This window comes from Cimex lectularius, unplaced genomic scaffold, assembly GCF_000648675.2.
Source record: "Cimex lectularius strain Harlan isolate CLEC.00 unplaced genomic scaffold, Clec_2.1 scaffold138, whole genome shotgun sequence".
Lineage (NCBI taxonomy): Eukaryota > Metazoa > Arthropoda > Insecta > Hemiptera > Cimicidae > Cimex > Cimex lectularius.
The window spans coordinates 1,326,832-1,349,599 of NW_019394229.1; the positions used below are offsets into that span (position 1 = coordinate 1,326,832).

General features: G+C 34.5%; 1 protein-coding gene and 1 non-coding gene across 4 annotated transcripts in view; both read right to left on the reverse strand.

Moving 5' to 3' along the window:
* Window positions 1–22,768, reverse strand: part of LOC106665019 (tyrosine-protein phosphatase non-receptor type 13-like) — a 326,390-nt gene that overhangs the window by 280,970 nt on the left and 22,652 nt on the right. Inside the window, exon 1 of one of the 3 annotated variants that reach the window (XM_014391144.2) lies at window positions 20,493–20,595. The exons of the other annotated variants lie outside the window; for them this stretch is intronic. Coding sequence (XP_014246630.1) covers window positions 20,493–20,580 — 88 coding nt within the window. The 5' untranslated portion in view covers window positions 20,581–20,595. Of the gene's footprint in view, window positions 1–20,492; window positions 20,596–22,768 lie in introns of those variants that run through there. 3 annotated transcript variants of the gene reach the window in all.
* Trnag-acc lies at window positions 1,490–1,562 on the reverse strand. Its single transcript has one exon. It is a non-coding gene; the product is annotated as a tRNA-Gly (tRNA).

A 22,768-nucleotide genomic window follows, 5' to 3' on the forward strand; every position in this document is an offset into this window, starting at 1 on the left:
ACTAATTAAGAATTCACCAGCGAGGAGCTAAATTTGAATATTTCTTATATTAAGTTCCATCTTGAATCTATCAAACATGGTTTTTAAATATCGGGGACAAAATAATAAAGACATCGCATATATCGAACAATAACATACAAGTCCTTTTTTATCAGATGATTTATTGTATTTGTATAAAAAAGAAACATTTCTGGATTAAAATTTTTAAAAATTCACAACTTCCACATGTTAACAAATTGATTAACAAAAACTGCACAAATTGTTGTTGATTTATTATTATTAATCTAAGAATCCTACTTTCAAAACTGAACCAAAACTATACAATCATCAAGGCTTCTCTCCAGGACAAGTTCTTATGGTAGACATCAAATGGTGTTCTATCAACCACTCCCTTCGAAAGTATCCGATTTTAGAATAACTCCATACCGTTTTATATAGTAAATTGATTGAAGTTTTCAGGTTCTTCAAAACAAATTTAATCATCAATACAATTTTGTTACCATCCATCTACGTAATGTAATTCCTCTCAGATTTTTTTTTGCTTTATTTGTGTAATATCCGGCCATTGTACAGGATGATATATCAAACAGTTACATTCAAGTCCTATTTCGTCAGATGATTTAACATGACATAACCTCCACATGTTAACATAATCGATTAAAAAAAACTGCACAAATTGTTGTTCATTTATTATTATTAATATAAGAATCTTACTTTGTTCAAAACTGAACCAGGATGCGCTATAGTGATAACGCTATATATTCAAATTACTTTTTTTATGAATTTAAATTCGATTTCTACATCAACAAATGTTCTGAAGTTATCATTGTTTTAAGGTGGAAGGGATTGTCAGTGACCGAAATCCAAAAATTCCTGCTAGGAATGTTTCTCTGATTTCCTGGTATTCCTCCCAATCGAAAAGTAAATGTTTTAAATCTTCAGGTACATCGCAAATGGAATTGCAGTATTGTGTCTGTTTTATTTTGTAAAGGAAGGCACTGCTTATCCATGACTATTTCGGATTCGTGTCATTACCGAAAGGAATCCCTTAGTCCCGTCTACATGTAAATACCAGGTGTTTTATTACATTAATTCTTCAGAGGGTTTTCTGCAGTTCTCAACTGAAGTAAAGAATTTTAGAGTTTTGCACAGCCCTTTATAAACAAAAATATGAAGGGGCAATGTCAGGGGAACAAGGTGGGTAAGGGCCTGCCCAACTACAAGAATTTCTGGTGCATCGCTGGTAGAATTCTTTTTGCGATTAGCCAATGGTTTTGGTCCATTCCTGTCTTCAATCCTTCGAATCTGTGCAATATAAATATGCATTAAAATTGCATATACGTATATATGATTTTTATTGCTTTATATTATATTTATATTTGATTTATATTTATATATATTTGATTTTATGTTGCCAAATTTTACACTGTTAAAAAGCTTACAAAATATTACAATTAATTAAGATTTTTAGTTGAGATAAAACAGTCAATGGCACGAGCGGGATTCGAACCCACGATCTTCGGCTTGGTACGCCGCTGCTCTACCACTTGAGCTATCGTGACCTCGATCCACTCGGACACCATCTTTTGACCTTTTGGACACCTTTTGAATTTACCCTCCTTTTTGCCATTTTTCAACTTTTTAATCTCAACTAAGAACGTTAATTAATTGTAATATATTGATTGGTCAAGCGGACCACGAAATTAGTGAGCTTACAAAATATTCAATTCACCTCACATAGATCTCACTTTTTCCAATACAAATACTGACGGGTAAATGTCCCACCCTAACAATTTTTTTCTTAGCTCACATAATTTTAAGCAAGCCTCGATAAAATGGTTAGGTATCTTATTTTTCATTTAAATGACAAATATTGCAATTGGTATTTTTATGAGGTTTTCAATTTTGGTATGAGGTTTTCAACGGCATTTGTCTTCATTTAACGGTTTTCTAAGTAAACCTCATAACACCATATATGTTTAGTTGTCATAATTAACCATACGAATTATTTCAATTAATAATTCTTTTAATTTAAGGTCTTGGTCGAGATGAAAAAGTTAGCGTAACGTACGGGATTCGAACTCACGACCTTCGGCTCCATACGCTGCTACTCGAACCACATGAGCTGTCCTCACTTGAAGTCAGCTTAAGAAGTTAGAACAGCGGCGTATTGAGCCACAGGTGGTGTGCTCGAATCCCGCTCGTGACACTAACTTTTTCATCTCGACTAAGACGTTACATAAAATAAATAATTAATTGAACCTCATAACGTTCAACCGTCTGACACCGTAAATGTATTCTTTGCTTTTAGATTTGAAGTCTATGCTGTACAGGCCTAGTTTTCAATAAGGCTATTCATAAACATACTTTCATAGTGCGCACCTAAGCCTAATCTAAATTTATTGGTAAAATGTATAGCTTTCAACATCTTGGGATCTAATGGGATTAATTTGCTCACATAAGGAATTAGTCACTCTCAGACCTCTTCAATACTTTTCTCTATCATAGCTTCCGAGGAAACTACTTTGAGGAACCTACTATTTCCCATGTTTAACCCTTTTTTGAAAGTAGTTATTTAAATTTTATAGTATGTACAATATTTTGTCGGTTTTTAACATCAAAACAGTGTCAATCGTACGTGCTCTCGATTTAAAGTATCTTAATAACTTTTTATAGCAATGCAATGGCACATCATCAATAGATCACTCTAGCTGACCGGTTGAAGTGTTGATCTTCCAGGTACATGACGAGGTTGATTGAACCTGGGTATGCTCTAGCTCTCTGCTCTTGATGGCCTCACTTCACTATGGTGCAAACATTTGCCAGTAGCCAAGCATTGGTGCCCTTAGTGTAGAGGGGCCATGAGATCGGAAGGACATACTCGGTCTTCACTGATTACCCTGGATTTTTGTTGATCGAATAGCAGATCATTTATTTTTTAAACCAGTGAGACTTTTTATTTTATTATTTACTGAAGAATGTGTTTCTTTATGTTTATCTCATGTATTTTAAACGCACCATTCCTGTTTGTTTCATAAATATAATTAAATTTTGTCGATAATTGTGCCTGGTATATTTTTTATTGCTTTGCGATTATCTTTCAGACAGGGAAAGGTTCTAATAATTATCTTTTGCTATTATTTTTTATGTAATTTGTCAATGGTACAATATAATAGGTGGTCTGACTTAGGAACAATCTGATGGAAAATAGTTCAATCAACTATTACCTCACATGGCTTGTTGGGGGGGGGGGAGAAGGTCTTGAATAAATCACAAAACGAGGCTCGCCCCTGCTAGCCTGGCTTTTGCCATATCTTGTTTATTCGTCATGTTGTTCCCTTCTCGTTTGGAACAGAGTCGGTCTTTATTCGCAAACAATCTCGAAGCAATAGCTCGTGTGTGTGCCCTCTTTTCCGCGGGGAGAGTCTCTACTCGACCTCCGCCTCCATTATGTATATTGGCCTGCAGAAAAGGCGGACGGGAAATATTGAGATCCCTCCACGCCCGCTGGAGTTTCCCTCAAGAATCTATTATTAAGGAATCCCACGCTAGGCGCCTTTGCCATGAATAAATGAAAGTAAAACGATATAACTTACATCCTTGTAACCCGGTTCCTCGTTGTAATCTTTTAAAAAAACTCATTCGCACTTCAATTCAAAGGCCTACAATATTCAACAGGTATCAATAGTTTATAACGAACTCAGAAATCGCTTTGTTAAACCGATCAGAAAGGTGTTTTCTAAAAGTTCAGTTGCCTTGGCAAACAAAAAAATCAATAGACTTTTATATCTAGCTTGATTGTCTACGATCCTCTAATACTTAGTCTCGTTTTAGTTCTTTGGTTGCAGGACAATTTAGCTTGTTTGCTTTTTTTTAAATAGATGTTTTTTATTGCTAGTATAGTTTATTTAAATGCTGTTATTAGTTTATTCAAAAACAAAACCTTGTTTACGTGTGATAGCGCGATTAAAAAACTTAAAATGTCGAATAAAAATGCTTTATTACCTACTAAACCATCAATCAAAATTACCATTAAAACCAAACCTTTCCATATAATCACATTGCTTGGACGTACGGGTGTCAAGTTTTTCGGATCGGCAAAATATTTCAATATTTAAAGATTATGGGTAATAATGAGCTTTGTGTTAACAGCACTGTTTAAAAAAAAACACATTCGCACTTCAATTCAAAGGCCTACAATATTCAACAGGTATCAATAGTTGAGGTTGAGTATTCGAGTTTATTTATTAGGTACTTTTTACATACATTTTGTACAAAGTGACTACATGGGGAAATGTCTAGGACATTATACATCCTTGTGGCAGAGGGCTTAAGTATATTTACAATTACAATTAATTAAGGTTTTTAGTTGAGATAAAAATTAATTGTAATATATTAATTGGTCAAGCGGACCACGAAATTAGTGAATTTATATTTACAATATTTGTTGATTTGGCCTAGAGAAATAAGAAAGTGGTGAAAATTATAATAAAAACCACTTGCAGAAAGAATATATTAATAAATAGGGAAGTTACAAATAATTACATATATTATAAATTATAAATCATAAGTCATTGACTACATATGTACAATAGATAAGTTTCATTGATAAACAACACATTTACTTTAATTCCCTAATTTCGTGGTCCGCTTGACCAATTAATACATTACAATTAATTAAGGTTTTTAGTTGAGATGAAAAAAGTTAATGGCACGAGCGGGATTCGAACCCACGATCTTCGGCTAGATACGCCGCTGCACTACCACTTGAGCTATCGTGACCTCAAGTGGTAGAGCAGCGGCGTATCTAGCCGAAGATCGTGGGTTCGAATCCCGCTCGTGCCATTAACTTTTTTTCATCTCAACTAAAAACCTTAATTAATTGTAATTTACTTTAATATTAGCTAATTTCATAAATAAGTTAATAAATAAGCAAGTTGATAAATTAGTTAATAAATATTGTTAGTTAAAATCATTGAATAGGCTTGTACAATACATAGTCAGACAGTTACTAATTTGGTAAATAAATAAATACATATATAAACAGTAAAATTAACAATTTAATAAATAATATCACAGTGAATAAATGTACAAAATAGTCATACTAAAATGTATTTGATCCTTTCCAATTTTTGTTGAGGTTATAGTTTCCTACATTCTTTACTGTCATATTTGTACTCTCAGCGCTACGTTCATAAAAGGAGCTAGTGATCCTTTTGATATCATCCTTAATTTATGGGATGTTTAAGATTTCGTGCATATAGCTTATACGAACACTTCTTTTAGAGGATGTAATTAACCTTAAAAATTTATTTTGAATTGTTTGTAGGCACTTTATATTGGTGGTACTTGTGTAGCTCCATACCTAACAGGCGTATAACAGCATTGGTCTGACTATGGTTTTATATATAATGAGTTTATTTTGGGGGCTCATCCCAGATTCTCTACACATTAAAGGGAACAGAGTCTTGATAGCACACTTCCCTTTATCAACCTTTTTACAAGTGTTGGTACTAAAGTTAACCTTGCTATCGAGGTGTAAACCAAGGTATTGAAAACTATTGCGCCAAGGAACATTTGAGTCACCGATTCTTATAAGTTCCCTAAGTATGGGATGTCGTTTTGTGAATAGAACAAGAGTTTCCATCTGTGGCAAAACCTAACGATCCTATGGAGGTTTTGGTTCAATTTGTTAGTAATAGCACTTACCCTCCACGATGAACAGAATATTGCTATGTCATCAGCATAGATAGCTATTTGACAATCTAACCTAGGGAGTCCATTCATAAACATATTGAACAAGGTTGGCCCTAGAACCGAACCTTGTGGGACTCCAGCGGGAATTTTACATGGTGGCGAGACAATTTCAATTGGAGGTTACCCTGAATGTCCTTTTTTGTAGATAGCCATGTATTACTCTAACAATGTAGCTTGGGAATTTGTCTTTTATAAACCTATAGACAATACCTTTGTGCCAAACCGTATCAAATGCCTTCTCCATGCGTAATTGTGCCTTTCTTGTTATGCTTATATAAACATAAAACAGCAATATCTCACTGGCACACGACACACAGGAATGGGACAATTACGCAGAAAACAAACACTTTGAGTGAGTAGAAATACTTTGATTGAAGAAAAAAATATTTTTTTGCATTGTATAAATTCACTTTTTTCCACATCCTACAGGTATTTGTTAAATTAAAACAATGTTTGTAAATCCCAGGCCCTGAAGATGATCTCAATAAAGATTGAAACGGTGACACGATAAAGAAAATGTTTTTCTAAAACCTACGTCACACCAGACCGCATCTCACGATCTCCGAATAATCATTTATTTATATTGATGAATATCGAGTACTCTATGGTCGTATCAACGAAGTCTGCTGCGTGAATGTAATTTATTAGTTATTTGGAGATTGTGAGGTGCGGTCTGGTGTGACGTAGGTATTAGAAAAACATTTTCTTTATCGTATCAACGTTTCGGTCTTTATTGAGATCATCTTCAGGACCTGAGATTTATAAACATTGTTTAAATTTAACAAATACATGTAGGATTTGGAAAAAAGTGAATTTATACAATGCAAAAAAATATTTTTAATTATTAATCACCTATTACAAACGTTTTCCTATTAACTTACAGGATCACACTAACACAACACATGCCTCAAAATTACCCCATCGACGGCTGAAAAGACTATGTATAACTAGCCGATTCTTACAAGTCTACGTCATCGTTTTTCTCGATCTAACACGAACTAACAGATAATATAACGTGAATATCCCTACAGTCTACAATATTGTTACGTCCATTTACTTCATAAGCTTGTTTCCTTCATTTCTAAACTTATAAGTTTACATTTTGTGATTATGATCAGAGACGGAGTTTTCCTTATTATTACTATTTTTTCCTAAATTCTTATTAATGGTACTATTATTTCGATATTTTTAAATTTTGCATTATAAATTTTATTTCAATTTATTTCACTATAAATTAACGTCAAACCTTCATTAATTCAAGGGCCAGATTTATACATTTTTTGTAAACATGTTGTTATTCTGCGACTATTCTAGTCCCAGAATAATGTACTCCCCCCTTTATTAGAGCTAATTAATTAATAAATTAATTGTGTAATGATTATTGCATTAAGTTTATTGAAAAATTACGATAAAGTTATGTAAAAGTCGAAGCAATATTGTCTTCTTGGGACGCTCGTGAATCCCCTTCAAAGGAAAGGTCAATAGACGTGAAATTGGGAAGCCAGGGGTCCCCCAACCAAGGGGATGAAAAGCTCTGGGGAGGTTTGCCAAAGGATAGTCACAAATGGGTCAGTAGTTGAGTGGAGTTACCTTTTAGAGTTAGCCACTTGTGAAGGGTTGGAAGTTGGATTTTGAATGCGACAGTTCTTCGTTGCAAAGATTAGGCTAGACCTTTGTTAGATTGTGAATTGAGTGAGCGAACATTGGAGGAGGAGTGTCGGCAACAGCTTAGATACCTCTGGTTGTTTTTAACTCTTTATCGCCCAATGCTGACCTAGAAAAAGACGAACTTCAGCAATTTCGTCAAAAGGTAGCGGGAAATACCTTGAGTTTAATAATATGGAGAGAAAGTTTAGAATGGCGCAAAAAAATCAGCGTTGCCACGGAATGAAGCATCGAAGGAGAAACCCTGTATCTGCCCTAAACTCATGGCAACAGCGAAGGACTAGCAAATTGGCTAAATTTGTGTTGCGCTGAGACAAAGTTGAGGGGGTTAAGCAGTTAATAAACGTTGTTTAGACTTAGAAGGATAGATGGGAAATTAGTGCCCGAGTGTATCGAAGTCACGACAGCTCAAGTAGTAGAGCAGCGGCGTATCTAGCCGAAGGTCGTGGGTTCGAATCCCGCTCGTGACACTGACTTTTTATCTCAATTAAAAACCTTAATTAATTGAAAGTTGTTTAGAAATGTGATTACTTTTTTGTCGCCCTTACGACGGATTCGGATGAAAAGTCAATCCTGATGAATGATCGACTCTCCCAGATATCCTTCTCTCTTACTGACAACTTCAAACTACGTCTTATGTATAATTATTTAATTGCGTAGAAAATTAATTTTTTTGAAGTTTATAAATTAGTTATTTTCTATGTCGAAAGAACTAAATAAAATTTGATGCTAAACGCAATTGGAAAAACTTTTTTTTATACTTCTTAGGATTTTAAGCAAGCACTTTTAATATGGTTTTTCATAGATAACCGCTGAGGTTCCTAATCTCATATTTTACACTAAGGATCAGTTATTTTTTATTTTCGTAAAGGATGGAAGTAAAACCATTTAATGTTAATTACAAACGGGACATTATTCGAAATCCTTTCTAACGGATAGCAATCGGCACCAGGGCATAATTAAACATGCTAAACAGGGCAAAGGGGTTACACCGAGTATCTAATAATAAGGAATTCCTCTGGAGATGACGTGTAAGAGCCGTGGATAGAATATTCACGGCCTCGATGGTGAATATTAGAACATGCCCGTGGTTTGGCTTAATGGACGTGAGGGGCTGCACAAGTTTATCCATGACGAGATACAATATTTCACGCCATCCTCTCTATGACGAGGTAAAATACAAGTACCCCACATCTCGTATCCTTAATAACTTCTAATGATAAGGATATAAATTTAATTAAATTAATATATCACCTATATGAAAGCGTTTAGAAATTAATATTAAACATAAACTAAAGAACCACATTGAAATTTTTTCACGAGAAAAATATCAATTTTGGTTTGGTCATTATTTACAGTTTATAAGCATAGAATATTACACCTTTCTACAATACTGAAGTGGTTTTGTTTGAAGTGTGGGAGAGAAGAAGGACCTATACGATTTTAATGGTTTATTTAAAAGTTTGACTAGGCATTCTTCCGAGCACTACACATATATGAAGAACGCATCTAGGACAGAGTGGTACATTTAGCCAAAAAGTTTACCGATGCTTTCCTTTTCACTTGTATTGCACAGAGCACACATTTCTGTATCCCTCTGTCAGTCTATGAAGGGGTCAGAATTAAGGAACAGAAGTTCACCCCAGAGTTTAAAGAGCCAACGGAGATCCCTCAATTTTAGTGTTCTTCCGTGTTTCTCTTTTGTCAAGCAGAACACATAGAGATTTCGGTCGAGCTTCTTGTACATAAGAAACCTTTCTTTTGCCAGCGTTTGCTCTAAAAACCACAACCTATCCTAGACCTTATATTGGAAAGAACAGACTGGAATTCCGCCATCAATTCAGAAATATTGTCACGAAAGACTCGGAAAGAAGGAGGATATCTCTCTGACAAGGAACTCCAGTGCTCATACCAGAAAATATTTTTGTTCATTATCTCCTGAGCAGTCATTTTCGTGTAACCGTGATCAAGGAGTTTTAGAGTTTTCTATACTTACAAAAGTTGTATGCTTACAAAGCTCTGCAGAAATAAGGGATCGCACGGGTTTCTATATATAGCATCTAATTTGGAGTACAAGAAGGCAAGGCAAACCACTGCTTGATGAATTACCTTAACAATTTTTCCAACTGATCATAAGTTTGAAAACCCCAAACTTGACATCCTTACGTGAGAATGGAACGGCAAACCGCACTAAACAATTTAAATTTGGAAGATAAAGGAACCAGCTTCATGAACTCAGACCACATAGTATTAAGCGCAAATTTTGCTGCCGAGACTGCACAACCGAGGCCCTGGCCCCGTCATTCAAACAGGTTGTAGTAAATGATCAATAGAAATGGAGAAGAGAAGTAGGTTACGAATACAGCCCTGCCTTACGCTTGATTCCACGTGCAACTAGTCTCAAAAACCTGTTTTTTCTACAAAATAAACCTAATTTGAAATTTGTGTGCAGTTACTTTCAGTACTTATTTTGATCCGGAAGTTAGCAACTTATGTTTTTTGTTCGAATTAAAATTGTGAAAGATTTTCCGCAAGGATTGTATCTTTTTTACGTAGCATTCAACAGCTATTTAAATCTAAAGAATTTAAAAAAATGTTAAAAACGGTCTCTTTGTTTTTCAAGAGAAGTTACCATCAAGTATATATCAAGTATATCTTCAGTAAAGTTCTCCGTGGACATTTCATTTGTCGCCGAGAATCAAATAGATTTCACGACATTTGAAAAATGGCAAAAAGGTGGGGTTGAGATGGGAGGTTTGTGTCCGAGTGGATTAAAGTCTCGATAGCTCAAGTGGTAGAGCGTATTAGCCGAAGGCCGGGGGTTCGAATCCCGGTTGTGTCACTGACTTTTTTATCTCAACTAAAAACCTTAAGCTATTTCGAATGATAACAATCAAGTTCTAAAAGAATCGTCCAAAAAACGCAAAAAAGAAAAATTGCATAATATGCAAAAAATAAAAAAAATAATAATACAAAGAAAAGCCCATTAGGAGAGATAAAAGATAAAAGGCAATATTACGATCTATGTCGAATATCATGATGTAAGAGATAAAGATGTTATAAACTCTTGATGTCGTGCTTCATCGCTTGTCGGATAAGTAATTGTTGCCGTACGGGTAAAATTTTTTAATCTGATCTCGATACCCAACCCGATGATCTCAAAAGACTTTTATGTAGACCAACGAGGTAAACAAGCATATTAGGAAACATATTCGAATTTACAATAATCTATTCGCTTTTGCGACATTTAGTGTTCAAAATGCAGATGTAAAAGGAAGTGGTCTGTATTCCATGTGGATTCAAGCCTTCAAGGTGCATCTGAATAGTACTACCAGACTTATAAGTGTTAAAAAAACTGAGTTTCGGTCAGCTATACATTTTGACAATGGAGGAAATAACGCACCAAGCGCAGAAAGTCAAATGGCAAGATGGTTTTGAGGTTATTCAAAAGGTTATTGCCGTAATCCATATGCTGCGCAATATAAAAATCTGCAAATTCACTAATTTCGTGTCCGCTTGACCAATTAATACATTACAATTAATTAAGGTTTTTAGTTGAGATGAAAAAAAGCTAATGGCACGAGCGGGATTCGAACCCACGATCTTCGGCTAGATACGCCGCTGCTCTACCACTTGAACTATCGTGACCTCGATCCACTCGGACATCAACTTACTATCTCAACCCCACCTTATGAGTTTTCCCTCCTTTTTACCATTTTTCAAATGTCGTGTAATCGGATTGGATTCTCGACGACAAATGACATGTATCGATTGTTTCATTGTAATAAGTGCTTTAAGTGTACTTCATTTTAATCATTAAATTCACTAATTTCGTGGTCCGCTTGACCAATTAATACATTACAAGGGGGGTTGAGATAGGAAGTTGATGTCCGAGTGGATCGAGGTCACGATAGATCAAGCGGCGTATCTAGCCGAAGATCGTGGGTTCGAATCCCGCTCGTGCCATTAGGTTTTTTCATCGCAACTAAAAACCTTAATTAATTGAAATAAAAATCTGTATTATAAAGTACTAATACCATAATATATATAAAAAAAAGAATTCAATTCTACCTGATGCCTAGCTCATGTTGTTTTTAAAGTTGTATATAATTAGATCAACAATTCAAAAACGATATTTAATTGCACACGACATAATAATGGCCTCGAAGTGCTGGACAATACACGGAGAATCGGCTTAGTTATCAACAAAAGATACTTGCAGTTTGAAACAATATAAAATGACAAATCGGCTGTCAGTACTGGCACACCCATAATCATGGGCTTACTGGGGTTGGAATGTATGAACTATATTTCCTGTTTGTTATACCAAGTTTCATCGGTTTATCTCATGTTCACAATCGCAATTACCAAAATTATTACCGTAAGTTGCACAGGCGATTATATCGTCTAAGTCAGCAACAGTTTATAAATTCTTTCAAAATGATACTTTAGATCATTAAACTCCATCTTTATTAACACAAAAATATACATTTAGTTATGTAATCATCATAGATTAAAGAATATGAGAAAGAGCTCATAGATCTTATGTTAAAACTTCCATAACACCTGCTAACTATAAAAAAGAATTAGAAACTATTAAAACCTTAGCAAAAAACAACGGGTATCTAGAAATATTTAATGATAGGTTGCTAGTTAAAAGAATAATTAACAATAGGACTCAGCCACCCCACCATAAATGAATCATTAGGTTTCCGTTGTTNATTTATAATTAATTTCTTACAGTATTTACTATTATAATATTTATTTGTGTTATAATTTCCCTTTTCGCACGTTCAAATTGAGCGCCATTAAAAAACCAGCTGCTAATTGGAACGTCACGTTGGCGGGGGTATCATTTTTGCAATTCATGTCGAGAGACGTGGTTGTAGAAGTCCTTCAAACTGATGATGAACTAAAGGGCTCGAAATCCGGATCGTTGCAAAACAACTTCCTATGAATAGGAACTATCTTTTTAAAATGGATTGAAGAAGAAAATCAATTTATGATATTTGAATTTTTTTCATATTTCGTTCTTTATTCTCTGTTTAATTAAGTAACGGTATTAAAATAAACTTAATTACGAAGAAAAAGTGGGTCTGATTATAGAAGTGAATATCACCTTCCTTGTGTTTCTGGGTGTGGGAATTATAATACAATTTTTTCTTAGCAAAACCACGTTAGTACTTCTTTTATAAGTACGCGGTTTTCCACTTGCTACACAGTTTTCCTTTCTCATATAGCATATGAGAAGGGTCCAACTTTTTTCCCTACAGTTCCTCTGAGTACATTCCAAGACATATCATTTCCTCACTTTCAGTCATTCCTCCTTGCGTCAAAGCCGGTTCATTCAATTTTATTCAGTGCGCTTTCTTCACCCATTGTTTTTTATTTCAGTACTCTCGTGAAGTTGTTTCAAAGCACTTTCCAAACTTTGTACGTATAAAATACCCTTTCAATGCGGTCCTCAAGATAACAAACAAATTATTTGATGCTTAAAGGGACTCAGAAAGAAAATATAAAAGTTATATATTTTGTAAAAGTCAAAGCTTTTGATATTTACTTATGCTGCATATTAGTACAGAAAAAAGATTATATAAATGAATTTTTTGTACGTAAATATTGATACTAAAGTTTTAAACGATAATTTCAAATACACAGAGAGGCAAAAAAGTGGCCACCCTCCTTTTTTTATTAAATACTTACAATCGTTATATTTTTTTATGACATATGAATGAAACTATTTCGAAAACTCAACATCATGTGAATACAATAATATAATCATCTGAATAATAAATATTAAATGTCAGTTACTACCATTATATTATGGTATTATTAAGGCAAAAAGAAAAAATACCTATAGACGCTAACGTCAAGATAAATTAATTAATCAATACACTTAAAATAATTTGCTAATGTCTCATGTATCGATTGTTTCATTGTAATAAGTGCTTTGAACAAAACAAACATCCCTCGCATTTCTTTCACCCTTTAAATTATAGATTAGTGATTAATGGAATCCGAATCAATCATGTTCTCATTAACTATCCGTTTGCCGTGAGTAATATGAGTCAAAAGTCATTTGAAGTAATGGATGTGTCAAATTATATTAGTTGAAACCGGAAGAGTCTTTAGTTAGCGTAAACATGGATGGGAACAGTGTTTTGTTTCCATTGACATCGTAAATGTAATGGTTAATTGAATGTTCAGCTCAGAATAAAGTAATTCGAATCAGTGTTGGAGTATTGACCAATGAAAAATTTATTTTTCCATAAATCATGGGAAATTTGAAACTTTATTTTTTATTGTGTGGCGTTTAGTGACCGTTAGACAATGATTATTCGGAGATAGTAATATGCGGTCCGGTGTGACGTTGGTTTTAGAAAAACATTTTCTTCATCGTGCCAACGTTTCGAACTTTATTGAGATCATCTTCAGAGCCTGGGATTTATAAACATTGTTTAAATTTTACAAATATATGTAGGATGTGAAAAAATGAATTTATACAACGCTAGAAATTTTAGATTTTAAAAAACGGATTTATACGCTGCTAAAAAATTTTAAATTAAAAAAATGAATTTATACAATGCTAGAAAACTTTAGATTCGAAAAAATGAATTTATACAATGCTAGAAAATTTTCGATTCAATCAAAGTATTATCAAAGTATTGAAGAAAACGTTTATAAATTTGTTTGTACAAGCTAAAAGTGTTGGATTTTAAACTCTCTTTCCTTGTTTCAAAGTATAAATAATAATATAAAACCTACCTCTTGATATTTAGTACAAAAAAATTGAAAACGAGTTTTTCCCTTCCGATTCTAAGGATGGCCCTAAATTCTATGGATGATTGAAGTACATATACTACCAACAAAAAAGTTATATATTATGCAGGCTGGGCGACCAAACCCGAGGGGTTAAATGCTTGGGTAAAATCGTACCCCATCCCTAAAAGGTCCGGGACTTGGTCGGCTCACGGTCCTGCATAAATGTCTCGGACTTGTTCACAAACCCCAAGATTTTGGACCATTTTATCTCGGGGAGACCTAGCATACCTATCACACTCTGCGAGGGAGTGCCTTGCCGTTTCTTCTTTTATTTCGCAGAAGCGGCAAAATGGATCTGGTAGGATACCCATTACGAAGAGGTGTCTTCTCAGTGGGCAGTGACTCGTCAGAATACCTATCAGCCTCCTAATTCCCATCCTTGAGATAGAGAATAGCCATTTCGATTCTGCTGGTTTGATCGCCTTAACAAACTCTTTCGATTGCCTTGTCCGGGGGATAAAGTCCACTCCCTAAGGAATTGTTTCATGCCCCAGTTATTGATACTCTCTTTCGCTGGGCTCATAAAGTGAGGTAATACCGGTTGTGGCCCGACAAACGCAGTATTAGAACCTTCTTTGGCTAGGCCATCCGCCTTTTCATTGCCATGGTGTCCTTTATGTGCTGGTATGCAAAACAAAGAAGTTAGTAAGGTATTTATTTCAAACATCAAATATTAAATTTATTCATTAGAAATGGACTCCGAATTCCCTTTAGCATTAATTTCAAAGGGAATTCTCCAAAATGTTTAAAGGAGTTTGAAACCTAATCACCCCTGGGATCGGAAAGCATTAAAGTCGATCTCGCCGGGCTTTCTGCTCGAGCCTGTTAAATTGTCAAAGTTTGATAGAAATATGATTCGGAGAAAGGGTCGCCATTAGATGGGAAAGCTCAGAGCGCACCCCGATCAGTGCTCGTTAGTAGTCGGTTCGGTGATAAATGTAAATCTAAATAGCAAACCAACGAGCGGACCACAGTGGAAAGTGACTTTGGACGACCGAAGTTTTTGGCCAAATCCGACTTGAACTTAACCGAGGGATTTGAACGGGTCACTGCCCCGGACGAATGTGAACTTTCCTGGCCGTATTTCTTTGACTTTGTTTTAATTTTAATTATATTGCGTTTTCTTTTTCTGACTGTTCAAACAGTATTTGGAATTTCGAGTAGCAATAAACTAAAAATATCTTATTAACACAACCCCACTTTTTTATTATAATTGCGTGTTTGATCAGTTTGCATTTTCTTTTTATCAATGGTCTAGGTTTCGAACCTATTTGTATTAAGAAAGACTAGGCAAGATCACAAACATGAAGAATTTTTTTTGCTAAAGGTTTAACTAGCGTTTTATAATTATTTTTTTAGCATTTCTAGATAAAATGTTGTTAGGTATATAAGTAAAAAATCATCAAAAGTAATTTAATCTTGAAAAAGACTAGCCAGAACTAAAATTAAAAAATATTTTTAGTGATACGGCTCGAATAGCGTGTTACAATTTTACTTATTTATTTATATACATTTGCAATAGATAAATAATGATAAATGTGTACATTATGATCGATAANACCTTTTTATCTCAACTAAAAACCTTAATTAATTGAAAGATATTAATTGGTCAAGCGGACCACGAAAACTAGTGAATTTAATATTTTTAATCATTTATATTATTAATTTCATATATATTTTGAACATTTTTATGGTATGCTATCACTTTTAGTTTCAAAAGGAAGTAATTTTTTCAGATTTTTTTAACGTTTAAAACATTTAAAAAAATACAGGTTGTACACGTGGTTTATTCAGATAAAAACAATAACATTGAAAGCAGGGAAGTAGAGAAAATCACTTTTTAATCACATGTTTACAATTATTTCACTATAAACTATCAACTGTCTTTCTAATGATTATTTAGAGATCGTGAGATTCGGTCTGGTGTAACGTAGGTTTTAGAAAAACATTTTCTTCATCGTGCCAACGTTTCGATCTTTATTGAGATCATCTTCAGGGCTAAAGGTATTTATTTTCTGTGTAGATGTGTCATTCTTGTGTGGTGTGTAGAGAGAACACAATAAGGACACATCTACAAAGAAAAAAACACTTTGAGCCCTGAAGATGATTTCAATAAAGATCGAAACGTTGATACGAAAAATAAAAAGTTTTTCTAAAACCTACGTCACACCAGACCGCATCTCACGATCTCCAAATAATCATTAACTAACGGTCGCTAAACACCAAACGTCTTAATAATTCTTTTTTATCCTTGAGAAGAACTAGCCAGGATCAGGGACAGAGTGAAGAACCTTTTGCGTTATGAGTATTTGACCAATAGAAAGTTTTCATAATATAAACTAAATGGATTATTTAGTTGACTGGCACTCTCAACACGACACACAAAAATGGCACAATTACACAGAAGACAAACACTTTGAGCCCTGAAGATGATCTCAATAAAGATCGAAACGTTGGCACGATAAAAAAAATGTTTTTCTGAAACCTACATCACACCAGACCGCATCTCACGATTTCTGAATGATTATCGATTAACGGTCTCTAACCACAACACATAAATGGATTACATCCAATACTGTCACATTAGGACGGAATATCAAGAAAAACTGTAGCTCATTATTATATGATATAATAAGGAAACAAAGGTACTTCTTTTAAACAATCTTTTCTATATGTGGAAGATACAGACGACGATGCGTGTCATGTCATGCAAGAAGTGTTTGCGTTTCTTTTCATAACAATGGAATTTGTTTGCATACCTTTGTGCTTTTGGATCGTTACTGCATGCTTTAAGGGATTCTTTTATTATTTAGAGGGGATGTTTTTATAATTGTTTTTATACACACACACATTTATTCGATTGAAATAATAATAAAAAATTCTGTACATTTCATTGTACAAGAATTGAAAAAAAGTTTGTGAAGTATGCCAGGGAGGAAAGGAACCGTATCATAAAGACAGTCGAAACATAATCCAATCTTCTTGAGAGACTTTACAATTCTCAAAATTCTTGTGCCATTGATGTTTCAGAGTAAAACGCGACCGAGAAAGCCCTGACCTCTGGCTATGAAAACCTCTTGAATTCATATCGTGCCGCCCTAAACTCGCTTGGGATTCCAATGAGTCGAAATTTAATTTGCAAAACGTGCCCAGGGAATGTATTTTCACTACCCACTGATATGCCGGTTTTGAAGTTGAAGAACTTGTAAAACTTAAAATTATAACGACCATTTACTCAAAGATCAAGAAACAGACCATTTCCTCGGGCCTAAAAGCAGTAATTAAAGTTGGTTATTTCGTTAAAGCTTACATATCTGTAACACATACACCAATCAAAATCAACTATGTTCGAACAAAAATGCCCTTTTTTCAGTACTAATCGTTTTTCTAAAAATTATTCTTTCTTGACTGAAACAATAAATGTGTAAAATAATAGCTTTTATAACTTTGAGAGCTGAACGGTAAACTTGTTATTAACTAACTAAGGTATCCCTTTTATTGGTTATACAATACCGCAATTTACAAAAAAACAATACCGCAATTTACAAGAAAAAAGTTTCAATGAAGAGCATGCTTTACAAAACATTTGTAATCTCTTAGGTCAAACCATATGATAAATTTTAAGGAAAGTTCGATGAGAACACCTTTCAACCTGAAGCCTTTTGCGGCTTACCAAATTGTCGAATGCGTAAATCGAAGACCCACGTCTTTCAGTTAATAATAAGCCCTAGGTTCACCCAGGACAGAGGCCTGCGAAGAGGGTCATCAAAGTACCGCAGAAACCAGCGGCAGGATTATTAAACTAAGGACGTCCTATGACTAGGATAATAGGACAGCTGACTGCACACTCCAGAATCGGGTTGCTTATACTCGTTACTAGGAGTAGAAAAAACAAGCATATGCAGATATTGTCAGAGAGAAGAAGAAAGAGCAGAACATGTCCTTTGTTGAAGCAAAGTCCTATGTCGGTTTGTATTCTTATTCCTGTCATGAAGGATACAAATAATAACAAAGCTTTGGGATCAGTTAAAAAGCCTGAAGTTAAGGCTTAAGCCAGGAACATACTTACCCGATGCTACGCCATGCGACGCTACCCGATGCTACCCGACGCCTTGCCACGTTTTGGTGGAGTGTGCGCATCTATCCGCCGCAAGAACACGTCGTGTGCAGTTCACAGCGTTTATTACGATAATCACTATCAAAATTGCAACGAATCTTTTATTCTTAATGCACTATTTTGAGCAAAACTTTGTAATAAATTGTTAGTTAAATTTTATGAGCACAGCCATCTAATCAATTGTTTGTTAAACTTAATTGTTTTAAATAAAGTTACTCCTAACCATCATAATTAAACAATGTTTATAAAAACTTATGAATTTGGTTTATACTAAAAAAACATGTTGTAATTAATATAACGACAAAATTACATGTACTTAGTTTGAAATAAACTACAAAAAATATGAGTGTCTTGTTCTGATGCTACCCGACAAAAATGGTGTAATTTTACGAGCAAAATTATGAAATAAATTGTTAATTACATTTTATGAGCAAAGCCGTGTAATAAATTGTTCCAATTTTAGTATATGTACCAACGAAGATAGTACAATAAATTCTTAGTAAAATTCATTATATCAAAAAATCGTATTCCGGTGTTTTGATTAATTTTCTATCAAACCATTAAAATTAATTTTTTAAATAATAACTAATTAATTTTTAATCACTGTTAATTTGGTTTATATTAAAATAAGCAAGTTGTAATTAATATAACGACAATAATACATGTAGTTTGAATAAAAATATGAGTGTGCGGTTCTTTTGTCTTCGACTGTCGGAGTTTGGATTTGCGTCGGGTAGCATCGGGTATCGTCGCATGGCGTAGCATCGGGTAAGTGTGTTCCTGGCTTTAGGCGTTGAGGGCTAATCATTCATGGAAATTGCACACTAATAATGATCGCGGTGGGCAAGGTTGTAAAGAGGCATTAGATCAAGTCAAATACATCACAGGCATTTTGTACGATAACTGTGTGGGTATATGTTGTTCGGTCATTTCACGTTTAAAAACTCTTTTTACCCGTAAATTAGTTCTACAATTAAAAAATGACAGAATCTTCTGTATTCCTTTTTAGGTTATACGTTTTAGAAATATAGCTTATTATATAACTCATTAGTGAAAAAACTGTAATACGACAAAAATGTCTACATTTAATATGTAAATTTACATTTTACAGTATTACAAATTACTTACATAAATACAAGTACTTTATCTGCTGTATTACCGCATTACCACCTTTTTATTTACAGGCATTAGAAGTTCTTGGGCACCATATGGATATATATTTAATGGTTAGCTATATTATGTACATGTCAAATTTCTTACATAGAAAATTTTGTGCAGTGATCTTGGCGTGATACCAGAGCAAAGATTTTATTGTTGCACCATTTGCCAATTCGATGAAAACAATATCATGATATTATATAAAGTAAATTTTGATTTGACCTTATGGATTTTCTAAAGCTATTGTTACAGTGAGATTACATTGTGACGCAACGTGCTCAACGAGTTCTTTATCTTTTGATTAAACTGTTTGTCTTTTCGTTTTTTTTTTCTATCTCCCCTTTTTTTCGTAGGTGTCATTTTTATCCGTGCCCTTTTTTTCCTATTTCAGTGCCCGAATTCGACGTTTAAAATCAGCTTTTCCGAATGAATCTCCTATTTGTAAAAATAAGGCACGGTAATGCCTTTTAGCCTTTTTTCCCGCTTTTTTGCGGGATAAGAAGGGATCTGGCTTAAGAGGAAGATAATCGGACAATAGAAAGACTACCGAGCAAAGGAATAGAGGGGGAGATTCGGCCTGATTTGGCTGGCTTCGGTTATGAATGGGAAAAATGATTTACTCAGCATAATATTACATAAAACCTTCATACGTTTATTCAATACCCTGTTAACAAACCCTTTACATTTGATGGCTGATAATTATATTCTGAGTAAATATGACTTTATTCATATTAAGTGGTCTTCAACTTTGGAAACGGGAATTATAATTATATTAAAAGTAAAATATATAAGTGGTTTATCCGGTGTTTCAACCTAACCTACAGAAATGTTTCATTGTGATAAACAATGTTTGGTAATTTGTAAATTAAAAGTAAAGTGTTTTTATCTAATTCACTTTTGTTTAAAAGATAACCTATCAGGCGTCGCTTAATTTCATTTTCGACGAAGCATTAACGATTTCCGATAAACTCACCGTAGCATATTCCGAAGCAGAGAGTCCACGGCTTGATGCACAATTTCCATTTCGGCTGGCAATCCCACTTCCTCACAAAATCCAGCATGACTAAAGGAGAAGGTGCTCCCTATCAACAACTTTATCGCTGTGTACACAATGGCGCGATAACATTGTTGCCACTGGCAACGTGTAAACGCAATCGACTAGGCGGCGCTAATCGGCCTCGGTCTGCTTGATCCGTTCGCAGGTGAATTGATAGGGCGGTCGAACATAAATTTAGTCTCAACGGGAGTTGACTTTGAACATTGTCAAGGCAATAACGTTTCATGTTAAATAACAACAAGCAGTAATCCTAACAAGTGTTTATTGAAAGCATAAAACCTCTGATAAACAGACAAGGGGTTATGACATCTACGCCCCTTTGCAGTTCTGATATCCGACAAAGCATTTTATCACTGTTTCGTTTTACGCAATGGCGTAAAGACGTTTTATTATCGCAGACTGTCTTGGGGTCTACGATTTGACTTAAAATCTGTTCTCGTTCTTACGAATTTGTTTGAAAATCATTTTTGTCATCTCGATTATCCAAATCTAACATTATACGCTACTCCAGGATTCCACTAAAGATCATCGACTGTTATTGCTGCAATTCATTTCTTTCGTATTCCCTAGATTATATCTCCATTTAGCGCATGCTTCACATTCCATGATAAAATGAATAGCAGTTTATTCCTTCTTATTGCATAACCTACAGATGGATTCATAGTTAAATAGACCTTATTTGTATAAGTGTTTTTTAAGAAGCCAATGATTAATGAACTCAACCATTCCCCTGAGTTGTACCCTGTTTAAAAGTACCAATGTTTTTTCTAGTTTTTGGGAGGGTTCTTTAACCTTGTCCGGCATAGTTAAAGTGTATCCACTTCTTTTTATGTTTTGTATGGACCCATTCTGAGTAGTATATAATTATTCATGAATTCCAAATATAGGTTTCTCTTCTGGCCAGTGGGTCGGTATCCTGACAATGTTATGGCAAAAAGAAACCGGCTGCGCAAATTCGACAAGGAGCTGTATATTTTACTGTATGCTCGCGAAAATTCCAATTTCTCTCTTCGAAATGATGGAAGGGTTATAGGTTTTTCAAAAATTAAAATTAGAGATGTACTCCGAACTTACAATTTTAAGCCGTATCGTTCTCGTCGTCCAGGGACTTCAAGAACTTCACCAATGTCAATTTGGGAAGGTGAAGAAAACGTTCTTTCATACAAACCGTTGGAATTTACGAACTTGGGCAGAGGGAAATCCGAGAATTTCGTAATCTTGTCATCATCAGGTATGACAGTATCAACGTTTGGTGTGGACTTCTCAGACATATAAAATAACAAAAAAAATTTAAATGGCGCTCAATTATTTGGGGGTGGTTTTACCAACACTATTAAATGATGTTCCTCTGCAACAACCGCAAAGAATGATTCTCCAGCTTGATGGATGCCCGCACACAATTTTCATGGGCTCCTCGGTCACCCTATTCAACTCCTCTTGACTATTTTCTGTGGGGGGGGGTATTCATTTAAAAAAACAGTGTCTACGCCAATCATAACCTAGCAACCTCAGTTCAAGAATTGCGGGAAAGGTTACAAAATGCTTGTCAATCCATCTCCCCTGATTCTATCGGTCTGGACAGCGGTGAAGACTGGTTAAAACTAGTAATTCTTTCCATTTTTATGCAAAGCAGGCTGTTCGAACATGAAATGTGATTGATAAATAGCAAACCAAATGACCGACTGTTTTTTTTCCAACGTAACTTGGCTATTTTTTGACAAATTTAAAATCCGATTGTACCATTATTTCCAGAGTAAAAATGATGTTTCAGGATGTATATGGTTGTATTTGAAATTTTGAAGTTAAACTCGGTCTTATATATTCTGTAATTTTTGTCCAAAGAAGTGAATATTTGAAATTAGGCTAAAAATATTAAAACGTATTTTTTGTAGCGTCATTGATTCAGGAGACATAGCCGGGCCATCTAAAAAGGTTAGTGCTGATATAGTTGTGTACTTAGTATATTTTAAAAGTGTATTTATTAGCGTGAATGTGCAGTGTAGTCTGCGACAAATGATAGGGTACAGGGGGGTAATTTTGTACACATGTATGTACATGCGTGCACATATTTGAGCTTATACGAATTAGTAAACAGTAAATCAGTTATTATTGTATAAATTCCTTTAATACGCAATGTTTTTGAAAAGGTAATTTAAAATTGCAATTATTTGGAGATCGTGAGATGCGGTCTG